Source organism: Balaenoptera physalus, assembly GCF_965194825.1.
Source record: "Balaenoptera physalus genome assembly, chromosome: 2".
Classification (NCBI taxonomy): domain Eukaryota; kingdom Metazoa; phylum Chordata; class Mammalia; order Artiodactyla; family Balaenopteridae; genus Balaenoptera; species Balaenoptera physalus.
Window position 1 is genome coordinate 83,988,950 of NC_138883.1, and position 12,582 is coordinate 84,001,531.

Consider the following 12,582-nt stretch of genomic DNA (forward strand, 5'->3'; position numbering starts at 1 on the left):
ATGGCCAGGGAAGTCCCCAAATTATCATAACTTTGATAGGATGTGATGAATATCCTTGTTCATCTCTTTGGATCTTTAAAAGCATTGAATTTTATGGTTTTGTTTCACAGATGGTGTTCTATTCTTAAATCTTCTTGGTTCTGTGACGTTGTACTAGTTTTTCCACTTCACTAACTACTCTTCCTTTTTTCTTGTTGGCTTCCTACTGCATTTTACCTAAGTCTCTGTTCTTTGTCCTCCGTTCTCACTCCATATTCAAATTTTCCAGGATTGTTTAACTACTGTTTACATCTCTTACTTGCCTTCTGTCGATAAATGTCTTTTTATCTACCTGTAACATATAATTAGATAAATGTTTCACTAATGTATTAAATACTGAATCTCTTCTCTTATAAATGACCTACCTTTTTCTACTCCATTTTGATTAATGGTACCAAAACTCATCTGAATGATCTTACCTCACTGCCCTCTCACTCTAATTTTATTTAGTCAATTACTAAGGATTTGTGATTTTTATTTTTATTTTTTATTTTTTTAATTTTTTTTTTTTTTTAATTTTACTTATTTATTTTTGGCTGTGTTGGGTCTTCGTTTCTGTGCGAGGGCTTTCTCTAGTTGCGGCAAGCGGGGGCCACTCTTCATCGCGGTGCGCGGGCCTCTCACTATCGCGGCCTCTCTTGTTGCGGAGCACAGGCTCCAGACGCGCAGGCTCAGTAATTGTGGCTCACGGGCCCAGTTGCTCCGCGGCACGTGGGATCTTCCCAGACCAGGGCTCGAACCCGTGTCCCCTGCACCGGCAGGCGGATTCTCAACCACTGCGCCACCAGGGAAGCCCTGTGATTTTTATTTTTAAAGAATAATTTACATGCAGTGAAATGCTCAGATTTTTAGTTAGTTTTAAGACATTTCAAGACACAGAACATTTTTATTACCTCAGAAAGTTCTCTCATGCCCCTTCCCAATCAATCTTCCTCTCCCTCATGAAGCAACCAGTGATTAGATTTCTATCACCATAGGTTACTTTTGTTTATTCTAGAATTTTATATAAATGGAATCCTACAGTTCTTTCAGTATGTTTTTTAGCCTTTTTCATGTTGCATGTATCAGTAGATTTTTCCTTTTTATTACTGAGTAGTATTCCATTTGTTTATCCATTCATCAGTTGATGGACAAGTAGATTCTTTCCAATTACGTGCTTTATGAATAAAGCTGCTATGGACATTCTTGCATAAGGCTTTCTGTGGACATAAATTTTCATTTCTCTTGGAATAGAATTGCTAGGTCATAGAATAAATGTATGTTTAATTTTTTAAGAAACTGCTGGTTTTCCAAGGAGGTTGTAACATTTTACACTCCTATCAGCCATGTATGAGAATCTATTTGCGCCAAATCCACTCCCATATTTGATGTGGTCATTTTTTTTCATTTTAACCATTCTGGTGGGTGTATAATAGTATCTCATTATGGTTTTGCTTCCCATCTCCCAGGTGACTAATGATGGTGAGCACTTTTTTGCTTGCTTGTTGGCTTTTTATGTATCTTCTTTTGTGGTACATTTGTTTAGATATTTGGCCTAGTCTTAAAATTGGATTGCAGGAGTTCTTTATATGGTCTGTATACAAATCCCTTATCAAATATATGTGTTACAAATATTTTCTCCCAGTCCATGGCTATCTATTTTCTTGGTGGTATTTTTTGACAAGCAAAAGTTTTTTGTTTTTGTTTTATTTTTGAATTTTATTTATTTTTTTATACAGCAGGTTCTTATTAGTTATCCATTTTATACATATTAGTGTATATATGTCCATCCCAATCTCATCCCACCACCACCACCCCCACCACCACTTCCCCCTTGGTGTCCATACGTTTGTTCTCTATACCTGTGTCTCTATTTCTGCCTTGCAAACCGGTTCATCTGTACCATTTTTCTAGGTTCTACATATATGTGTTACTATACGATATTTGTTTTTCTCTTTCTGACTTACTTCACTCTGTATGACAGTGTCTAGATCCATCCACACCTCTACAAATGACCCAATTTTGTTCCTTTTTATTGCTGAGTAATATTCCATTGTATATATGTACCACATCTTCTTTATCCATTCGTCTGTCGAAGGGCATTTAGGTTGCTTCCATGACCTGACTGTTGTAAATAGTGCTGCAATGAACATTGGGGTGCATGTGTCTTTTTGAATTATGGTTTTCTCTGGGTATATGCCCAGTAGTGGGGTTGCTGGGTCATATGGTAATTCTGTTTTTAGTTTTTTAAGGAACCTCCATACTGTTCTCCATAGTGGCTGTATCAATTTACATTCCCACCAACAGTGCAGGAGGGTTCCCTTTTCTCCACACCCTCTCCAGCATTTGTTGTTTGTAGATTTTCTGATGATGCCCATTCTAACTGGTGTGAGGTGATATCTCATTGTAGTTTTGGTTTGCATTTCTCTAATAATTAGTGATGTTGAGCAGCTTTTCATGTGCTTCTTGGCCATCTGTATATCTTCTTTGGAGAAGTGTCTATTTAGGTCTTCTGCCCATTTTTTGATTGGGTTGTTTGTTTTTTTAATATTGAGCTGCATGTGCTGTTTATATATTTTGGAGACTAATCCTTTGTCTGTTGATTCATTTGCAAATATTTTCTCCCATTCTGAGGGTTGTCTTTTCGTCTTGTTTGTAGTTTCCTTTGCTTTGCAGAAGCTTTTAAGTTTCCTTAGGTCCCATTTGTTTATTTTTGTTTTTATTTCCATTACTCTAGGAGGTGGGTCAAAAAAGATCTTGCTGTGATTTATGTCAAAGAGTGTTCTTCCTATGTTTTCCTCTAAGAGTTTTATAGTGTCCAGTCTTACATTTAGGTCTCTAATCCATTTTGAGTTTATTTTTGTGTATGGTGTTAGGGAGTGTTCTATTTTCATTCTTTTACATGTAGCTGTCCAGTTTTCCCAGCAGCACTTATTGAAGAAACTGTCTTTTCTCCATTGTATATCCTTGCCTCCTTTGTCATAGATTAGTTGACCATAGGTGCGTGAGTTTATCTCTGGGCTTTCTATCCTGTTCCATTGATCTATATTTCTGTTTTTGTGTCAGTACCATACGACAAGCAGAAGTTTTTAATTTTTTTTTTTTTTTTGGCTGCATTTGGTCTTTGTTGCTGTGCGCGGACTTCCTCTAGTTGCGGAGAGCGGTGACTACTCTGCGTTGTGGTGCGCAGGCTTCTCATTGCAGTGGCCTCCCTTGTTGCAGAGCACGGGCTCTAGGCATGCGGGCTCAGTAGTTGTGGCTCGCGAGCTCTAGAGCACAGGCTCAGTAGTTGTGGTGCAGGGGCTCTGTTGCTCCGCAGCAAGTGGGATCTTCCCAGAGCAGGGCTTGAACCCATGTCCCCTGCATTGGCAGGTGGATTCTTTACCACTGTGCCACCAGGGAAGTCCAGAAGTTTTTAGTTTTGATGAAGTTTAATTAATTAGTGTCTTTCTTTTAGTGCTTTTTTTAATCTTCTCTAGGAAATCTTTTCCTGCCCCAAAGGTGCAAAGATATTCTCCTGTGATTTCTTCTAACTTTATTGTTTTAGCTTTTATGTTTAAATTTATCCTTGAGTATGGTGTGAGGTTGGAGTAAAAGGTCTTCCACATCCACCCCCACCCCCACGTGAATATCTAGTTGTTCTGCCTCCATTTGTTGAAGAGATTTTTTTTTTCTTTCCCCATTGAATTGCTTTGGGACTCTTGTCAAAAATCATTTTTTTGTATATGTGTGGATCATTTCTGAGCTCTCTGTTCTGTTCCATTGATCTAATTGTCTTTCTTTTCACCAATTATATATTGTCTTGATTAGCTTTATATAGTAAAGACTAGAAGTCAGGTAACGTGAGTTCTCCAACTCTTGTTCTTTTTCAAAATTGTTTTGGCTATTCTTGGTCCTTTGCCTTTCCAAATTTTAAAATCATCTTGTCAGTTTCTAGAAAAGAGACTGCTGGGATTTGGGTTAGATTGCATTGAATCCATAGATAAATTTGGAGGATTGCTGATTTTTATCAGTAGTGTACATAATTGTGTCCCCTTTTCTAATTTTTCCTTTTCTTATAGTGTTGTTACCACCCAGGGTTCTTGGACTCTTTAATCAGTAGAAATTGATAAGGGGCCAGACCAGAAATTCAGGCAAGGCTTTACTGGGACTCGTGCTGCAGGGAGCAAAAACAAATAACAGGTTCCCCTGAGCTGGGGCGAGCTGGTTTCTTAAATGAGGTGAGAGTAGGACCGGGTCCAGGGGTTGGGCCAGAGGGGTGACTTGGGTGATCTGCCCACCCCCTTGGTGGTGCTGTGTGCAGGGATCATTAGTAGTACTCTGCTTTTGTTCCTGAAACCTCAGAAGTGGTGGGTTTTTGGTCTTTTTGGATCTTGTTGTTCATAATTTGCCCCAACTGCAAATGTACACAGTTATTTTTAGTCCCTTGTAGTTTCTTTGTATTCTGTTGCACAAGGAGACTTTTGTCCAGGTGCCAGCACTGCAACAAAGGGTCCCAGGTCCCAGCCTGTCTCAGTGTTACCTGATTAGTCTTTTTGAAATCTTTGCTTACCATATTCAAGATACTCTCCAATTGAAGAACCACTATTGGCTTTAACAGGTAGAATCCAAACTCTTTAAATTTACATTTAAAGCATTCCCTTCTTACCTCTCCAGATATCTCCATGTATTCCCAATACTGACTTTATGTTATAGCTTAATTCCCTCTGGGTTCACTCTCCCATTTTGACAACTTTATTCAATACTGATTTCCCTCTCTCTTGGAAAATTCCCTTTTTCTTTCAAATCTTATGGTTCCTTCAGAGTCCCACCTTCTAAGATTGCTTCTATGATACCTCCTTTCGACTTCATAAAGTCTTTACTATCCATTCTTGGCAATTGTAATATACTGCTCTGTATTATTAATTTTTCATTTATGTATTGTCTTTCTTATTAGGGCATAAATTCCTTTGTGTCAGGGACTATTCTTTATGTCAAACATAACCCCTTATACAGTTTTTATTGATTAAGCATTTATCTAAATTGTGGTTTACTACCCAATATTTCCCCTCTATTCTAACTGGTCGGTCTTAACTTAGTCTTAGCCCTCTGCTTTCCCAGCTCTTTACAAAGTCATATTTCACACTTTCTCTGAAGCATTCCTCCAATTTATATATGGTCTAATTCTTTTCTGACTAATGTTACCCATGGAATTTTTTTTTAACTTTAAGATTCTGATTTCTATATATATCTGTATGTGTGTGTGTTTAGTTTTTCTTCAGTACTATCAGATACATATAAAATAATAGCTGTCATTTATTGAGTACTTACTATGTCTCAACACTACACTTAAGACTAGTCAACCTAACAAGATAGATAGTATTATTATCCCCATTTTATAGATGAGGAAACTGAAAGCAGTTTAAATAGCTTTTCTAATGTTACTCAGCTAGTGATTACTGGAGCTGCATTGGAACCTAGGGAGTCTTGTTCCAGAGATTTAAACTGCTGTGTAATACTTCTTTTCTATATGTTGTCTTGGAATTTCTCTAATTTCTGTATATTTTCTCTCTCCTGTTATATTATCCGGCAGAATCCTGATTGTTTCTATTCTTTTTCTTTCTGTTTAATAAACCCTCAAACTCCAGTGCAGTTATCTAGGTTGATATTAAACACTTAATAGTGAATAAAAATGAAGGTGATACTTGTTCATTTGGCTCTTATCACTATTGCTTATGCTCACATTTTCTGTTTAAATTTCAGGGCATTTGAATCTGAAATTCGATTTTATGCTGGAAATGACCCTCTGGATGTTTGGGATAGGTGAGTCTTTTTATTTAACAAGGGCCATAGAAACTTAACAGGTGAGTCCTTATGGCCATGCATCTCATACTGGGGTGTGTGGAGCAGTGTGTTAGAGTAGAGAGTAGTGTTTTGCAGACACAGATAAGCAGAATAATCATAGTATATCTTTCTGAGGTGTGACTGAGCTATACCTGTCTATCACCATCCCCATTATTTCCCACAGGTACATGTTAGCAATATTTGGAAAAGTTTGAGGTATACAGGTTTAGGGCATGTCATTGAGGACCTCTAAATAAACATTTTCAGTATATTAGATATTTCTGCTTTAAAAAGTCCAGAATGGGTCTTGGAGCAAGATAATGTTAAACTTGAAAAATATTCTTTTCCTGTCTTCTCATTCAGGTATATTAACTGGACAGAGCAGAACTATCCACAGGGCGGGAAGGAGAGTAATATGTCAACATTATTAGAAAGAGCTGTAGAAGCACTACAAGGAGAAAAACGATATTATAATGATCCTCGATTTCTCAGTCTCTGGCTTAAGCTGGTAAGTCTTTCTCAAGTGCCATCTGAGTTTAAAATATTAAACCAAGAGGTTTTCTCTAGAGGTATCTTGTACACCAAAAAACTGAGCCGTTCAGTAGATACTAAACATTTAATAAATATTCAATATTTGTTAAATTGTTTCTACTTTAGAGGTGGATTTTACTATAAGGTTTTTTTATCCCTTTAAAAGTGATCATAAGGCCTGTCTATTTCTCTGTAGGAGTGGGTTATTTATTGATTTTAAATATCATTGGGCCATGCAACTGTACTGGGGGAGGATGTGTAGGAGCCAACACATGGCAGTAGTACGATTGTTTGGGGAAAAGCTTTTGTAGGTGATTCTGGTATCCCTTTCTCCCATTTTTTGAATCTTCACCATAAAAAAAAAGTGATGTTTATTTTTCATCTGTCTTTGGGTTTCTTTCACCTAGTATGTTGCTACAATTAAAAATATTGACCTGACCACTTTGTACTATCTTACTTGACATGTAGTCCAATTAGGAACACGCTTGAGGATTCTTTTATGAAAATGTCTTTGTAAAAATTATGGCCAGGGTTTCTTAGACATTAATTTCATTGCTTTTATCCTAAAAGAGATTAGAAATAAAGCAAGTGATAAATATTTAGAATAGAATTTTAGATGATAGAATTAGATATTGGATAAAATAATTTTAAATAAAATATATTAAAAAATTAAAAATACATTTTTAAAAATTAAAAATTTATTAAAAATAAGTAATTAGATAATTCTAAATAACAGAATATTTACAACCATTGTAATATGATAAAATACTGACATTGGAAATTAATAAGATTTCTGGCTAAAATATATCTCTTGGGGAGGACTTAACTTCAACTTCAAATAGTTACTAATACAGGAAGTTAGGTGAATCCTGAAGACATAATTATCTGATTTCTGCAGGACATTTGACATATCTTGGCATCCTTATACAAGTTGATGAAATTACCTTAGGGATAGTAGTTAGGGGAATTTATAAGAAAGGATGGTGCACAAAGAATGCTAAACAGATTTGTTAGTATGGAGACTGTGGTTCCTGGTGGTATACTAATGGATTTTGTTCTTCATTCTATTCTATATAATTTTCTTATGTGTGATTTATTAGAAGGTTGAACTAAATAAACCTCTAAAGTGACTTTTAATCCCAGGTTTCTATGACTATATTTAGTTGGAGCTATTAAAAGTAACCATTGGAATAATTTCTCTGTTCACTTGTGTTAACCTGGTGCTTGTACTGAAAAGCAGTGATTATCATAGAGTAAAAGACATAGTCTAAACCAGTACTCCTGAAAGAATGGTCTGTAGACTGTTCAAGATAAGTACAAAAATTGAGAGTAAGCGTTTAGAAATTTTGTTAACAGTTTAACATTGGCACAACATCTAAGCACATCCTCATTTTTCTGGTAACTTCTCTTTTTATTGTATTTTTTAAAAATATCAGTCAATACCTTGATTTCAGTGGGGTGAAACCTTGAACAGGGAACCCAACTGATCTGACTCAAAAAACTGTAAGACAGTAAACTTGAACTGTTTTATGCTACTAAATTTGTGGTAATTTATGATACACCAATAGATGAATGCAATGGGAAAAAAAAAATTAGCGATGGAATGGAAACTTTTACACACACACACACACACACACACACACACACACACACACACACACCTGTCTCCTTCATCACAGGTAATCTGAGAAGGACTGGTCTAGATAACCGTCAAATTCAAATTATCAGCCCTAGAGTGATCAGCAGCAATTTAAACTTTGCACCTGGAAAATAAGGTCCATATGAAACTATTTTGCTGTCTTTCTTAGTCAAGAGGAGTAAAGTTGGGTTTCTGACACTACTCTTTTGCTTTGCAGAAAGATTTCTGCAGTCAGAGGGTTTTTTTGTTTTTTTTTTAAATTTATTTTATTTTATTTATTTTTATTTTTGGCTGTGTTGGGTCTTTGTTGCTGCACGCCGGCTTTCTCTAGTTGCTGCCAGCGGGGGCTACTCTTTGTTGCAGCGCTCTGGCTTCTCATTGTGGTGGCTTCTCTTGCTGTGGAGCACGGGCTCTAGGCGCTTGGGCTTCAGTAGTTGTGGCACGCAGGCTCAGTAGTTGTGGCGCACGGGCTTAGTTGCTATGCGGCATGTGGGATCTTCCCGGACCAGGGCTCGAATCCGTGTCTCCTTCATTGGCCACCAGGGAAGCCCCAGAGTTATTTTTATAAAGGATAACTACAATCTAGCTAAGGAAAAATTTGTTCTTAGAAAATATCCAGTATTTTTAGTTAAGAGTGTAAAATTGTTTTAATTTGGCTTTTTTAGGTTACCAAAAAGATATGTTTAACTTTTGAATCTATTAATCTCACCATCTTATCCTTCTATTGATATTTATGTTATTTCTTAAGTGACCTCATTCAGCAGTCTGGAATAACCTGATCTGTATTGGCTATCCCATGCTGTACCACAGCTATTCAGAAAGCCGTTAACAAAGTGCAGTCAATTTTAAGCTTTATTTATGTAGTAATAGATATCGAGGACTGGATCTTATACTGATAACACATTGAGAATTATAACTTTGCTTGAAACACCATCACATATGGGAAAACATCTCTAATTTGGATAAGCAGAAAAACTGCATTTATTAAATTACTGCAAAATTAAACTATAAAATACTAATTGTTTTTGTCAAAGATATAAATGGAGCATTTCATTTTTTCAGCCTTTTTCTACCAGACCCTGGGTAGGGATCTGAATATAGTAGATAGCAATGTTTTCTGCCTTCGTGGAGTTTACTTTTTTGGGGAAGACAGATGGTAAATGAACAGGAGAAAATGTTATCCTCTGCAGTAGTAAAAGAACTCCTAACTAGAACACTGAAATGCTACTTTCTATATGAAAGGAGAAACTTTTAAAAATAAGTATTATCTGTGAAATTATATTTGGGAATAACTGCTAACATTTTAAATTTGTACAACCATCTTAGAAAGCAATTTACTTTTTAACATAGTTCTACTTACAGGAATTTATCTTAAGGGAATAATGTAAATTGTGAAAGGCAGTATGCTTAAAGATATTTATTATACAGTTATTTACATTAGGCAAAATTAGAAGTGGTTTATCCAAAAAAATAGGGGAATAATTAAATGATGGAAGATCTACTAGATGGAACATTTTTCACCCATTTAAAAATAGTAATGAAGAGTAAGTAGCCACATGGAAAAATGAATGATGCACTGTCAAATGGAATAAAAACATTTAATTATGATTAAAGCTGTAAAATGACAAAAATCCTTTTATCCTGGGTAAAATGATATATGTTCCTTTTTTTCCCTAAGGGAAAAACAAAGACTGAAGAAAATACATAAAACTGTTAGTGGTGTGGAATTTTTAGTGATCCCTCTCTCCTCCCCTTCTTGCTACTAGAATTATCTACATTGTATCTGGTCTTATAAGGTCCCTTCTAAAATATAGATTTGACCAGGTCATTTCTTTGCTTATAGCTCTCCTACCCCAACACATATAACATTCACTATCAAGTATATTTAAAATTGATTAGCTTGACTTTCAAGACTGTTCAGACCTTTTTTTCCCAAAGTCCTGTCTTGCCTACACCTCTACAAATTTCTAGTCTTCAGTGTCTTTGCTTATACTATTTTCTCTGCCTAGAATGCCCTTCGTTTTCCATTCTCTACCTTATGTAAGTCTATTCTTCCTTAAGCGCCACACTCAAATGTCATACCTTTTTAAAGTCTTTCCTCCCTATCTCTTTTTCTTACAAATTAATTTCTTACTTTTGTCTATGTTTTAGGTCCTCCCAATATATTCCTTATAACATTGTATTATAATAGATATTTTTTTTCAGTGCAGAAATTACATATAGTATCTCCAATGATTGTTTGGCACATAATAGACACTCAGTAAGTGAAGAGAAATTGGTTAACTGCTAACGCTTTTCTTTTGTTACAGGGGCATTTATGCAATGAACCTTTGGATATGTACAGTTATTTACATAACCAAGGAATTGGCATTTCACTTGCTCAGTTCTATATCTCATGGGCTGAAGAATATGAAGCTAGAGAAAACTTTAAGAAAGCAGATGTGATATTTCAGGAAGGGATTCAACAGAAGGCTGAACCACTGGAAAAACTGCAGTCCCAGCACCGGTAAACTGCTTCTCTGGAGCTTGTCTTAACTCGTTAAAACTAATAACAGTCGTTTTGCATCTGAATAAAGTGCTCTCTATGGATTGGCAAGTTAACTTCATTGCTATTCAGTTTTTTAAAAGACATATTTAAATATTTTCCATTTAACAGTCTGTAAAATGTACTCTTTGGTGTACAGTTCTATACATTTTCACAAGTGAGTAGAGACATGTAACCATTACCATAATCAAGATATAGAATAATCTCATCACTCCATAGAATTCCCTCATGTTATCCCTTTGTGGTCAACACCTACTCACAATCCCAACCTCTAGCAGCCACTGATGTATTCTCCAGCCCTATAGTTTTGCCTTTTCCATAATGTCATATAAATGGAATCATACAGTATACAGTCTTGATTCTGGCTGCTTTCATTTAGCATAATGCATTTGAGTTGTAAGAGTTCTTTATATATTCTGAAAACAAGTCTTTTGTCAGATGAGTGATTTGTAAATCTTTTCTCCCAGCTTAAGTCTGGGAGTGTTTTTTTTTTTTTTTATATATATAATTTATTTATTTTATTTATTTATTTTTGGCTGTGTTGGGTCTTCGTTTCTGCGCGAGGGCTTTCTCTAGTTGTGGCAAGCGGGGGCCACTCTTCATTGCGGTGCGCGGGCCTCTCATTATCGCGGCCTCTCTTGTTGCGGAGCACAGGCTCCAGACGCGCAGGCTCAGTAATTGTGGCTCACGGGCTTAGTCGCTCCGCGGCATGTGGGATCTTCCCAAACCAGGGCTCGAACCCGTGTCCTCTGCATTGGCAGGCAGACTCCCAACCACTGCGCCACCAGGGAAGCCCTGGGAGTGTTTTTTATAGAACAAAAGTTTTTAATTTTGAAGAAGTTTAACTTACAATTATTTCTTATATGGATCGTGCTTCTGGTATATCTGAGAATTCCATCTAGCTGAAGGTCACAGAGGTCACTCCTATGTTTTTATCCTGAAGTTTTATAGTTTACTTTTTACATTTAAATCTGTGATGCATTTTGAGTTAATTTTTGTAGGAGGTATCGAGGCTGTTTTTTTTTAAATTTTGCATATGAGCCTCCATTTATTCCTGTGCCACTTGTTGAAAAGACTTTCTCCATTGAATTACCTTTGTATCTTTGTCAAAAAGCAAGTGATCATATTTGTATAGGTTTATCTCTGTTACTCTCTTTTCTTCTATTGATCTTTGTGTCTATCATTGGTATATATCACACTATCTAGATTGCTGGAGTTTTATAGTAAGTCTGGAAATCAGGTAATATGAGTCTTCTAGCTGTTCTTTTTAAGTCTTCTAGTTCCTTTGACTTTGTGTATAAATTCTAGAATCAGCTTCCTGGGATTTTGATGAATATTGTGCATGAACAAGGTATATTTCTCCATTTATTTAGATCTTTGATTTCTCTTAGTGGGCTTTGGTAGTTTTTGTCTTTCAAGGAATTGGTCCATTTCATCTAACTGATGAGTTTATGGACATAGAATTGTTCCTAGTATTCCTTTATTATCCTTTTAATGTCTGTAGGTTATGTAGTAACCCTTCTTCTTTCGTTTTTCATATTGGTAATCCTGATATTGGTCTTCTCTTTTTCCTCTGTCAGTCTGGGTAGAAGTTTATTGATTTCTCTTGATCTTTTTAGGGAATCAGCTTTTGGTTCCATTGATTTTTCTCTTAATTGATATTCTGCTCTTAATTTTATTAATTTCTGCTCTTCATTATTTCCTTCTCTGTGCTTGCTTTGGGTTTAACTTGCCCTTCTTTTCCTAATTTAAGGTGACACTTAGAGTACTGATTTCTAGAACTTTCTTTTCTAATATAAAAAATTTCTGTCTAAGCACTGCTTTAGCCATATCCCACAAATTTTGATATAATATTATGTTTTCATTTTCATTCAGTTCAAAATATTTTTTAATTTTCTTTATGTCTTCCTTTTGATCCATGGGTTATATAGAAGTGTATTGTTTAATTAGGACGTGTTTGGAGATTTTTCAGATATCTCCCTGTTACTGATTTCTAGTTTAATTCCATTATGATCAGAGAACATAA

The 12,582-nt window shown here is 35.8% G+C and overlaps 1 protein-coding gene and 1 long non-coding RNA gene across 2 annotated transcripts in view; one reads left to right on the forward strand and one right to left on the reverse strand.

Annotated features, from left to right (window-relative positions):
- BUB1B (BUB1 mitotic checkpoint serine/threonine kinase B) overlaps nucleotides 1–12,582 on the forward strand; it is a 60,542-nt gene that overhangs the window by 3,566 nt on the left and 44,394 nt on the right. The window contains exons 3-5 of the mRNA XM_082442941.1: nucleotides 5,761–5,820; nucleotides 6,205–6,349; nucleotides 10,321–10,517. Coding sequence (XP_082299067.1) covers nucleotides 5,761–5,820; nucleotides 6,205–6,349; nucleotides 10,321–10,517 — 402 coding nt within the window. The remainder of the gene's footprint in view (nucleotides 1–5,760; nucleotides 5,821–6,204; nucleotides 6,350–10,320; nucleotides 10,518–12,582) is intronic.
- The window catches only part of LOC309651127, a 63,750-nt gene continuing 57,523 nt past the window's right edge, over nucleotides 6,356–12,582 (reverse strand). Inside the window, exon 3 of the long non-coding RNA XR_014257937.1 lies at nucleotides 6,356–6,935. This is a non-coding gene — a long non-coding RNA (uncharacterized lncRNA). The remainder of the gene's footprint in view (nucleotides 6,936–12,582) is intronic.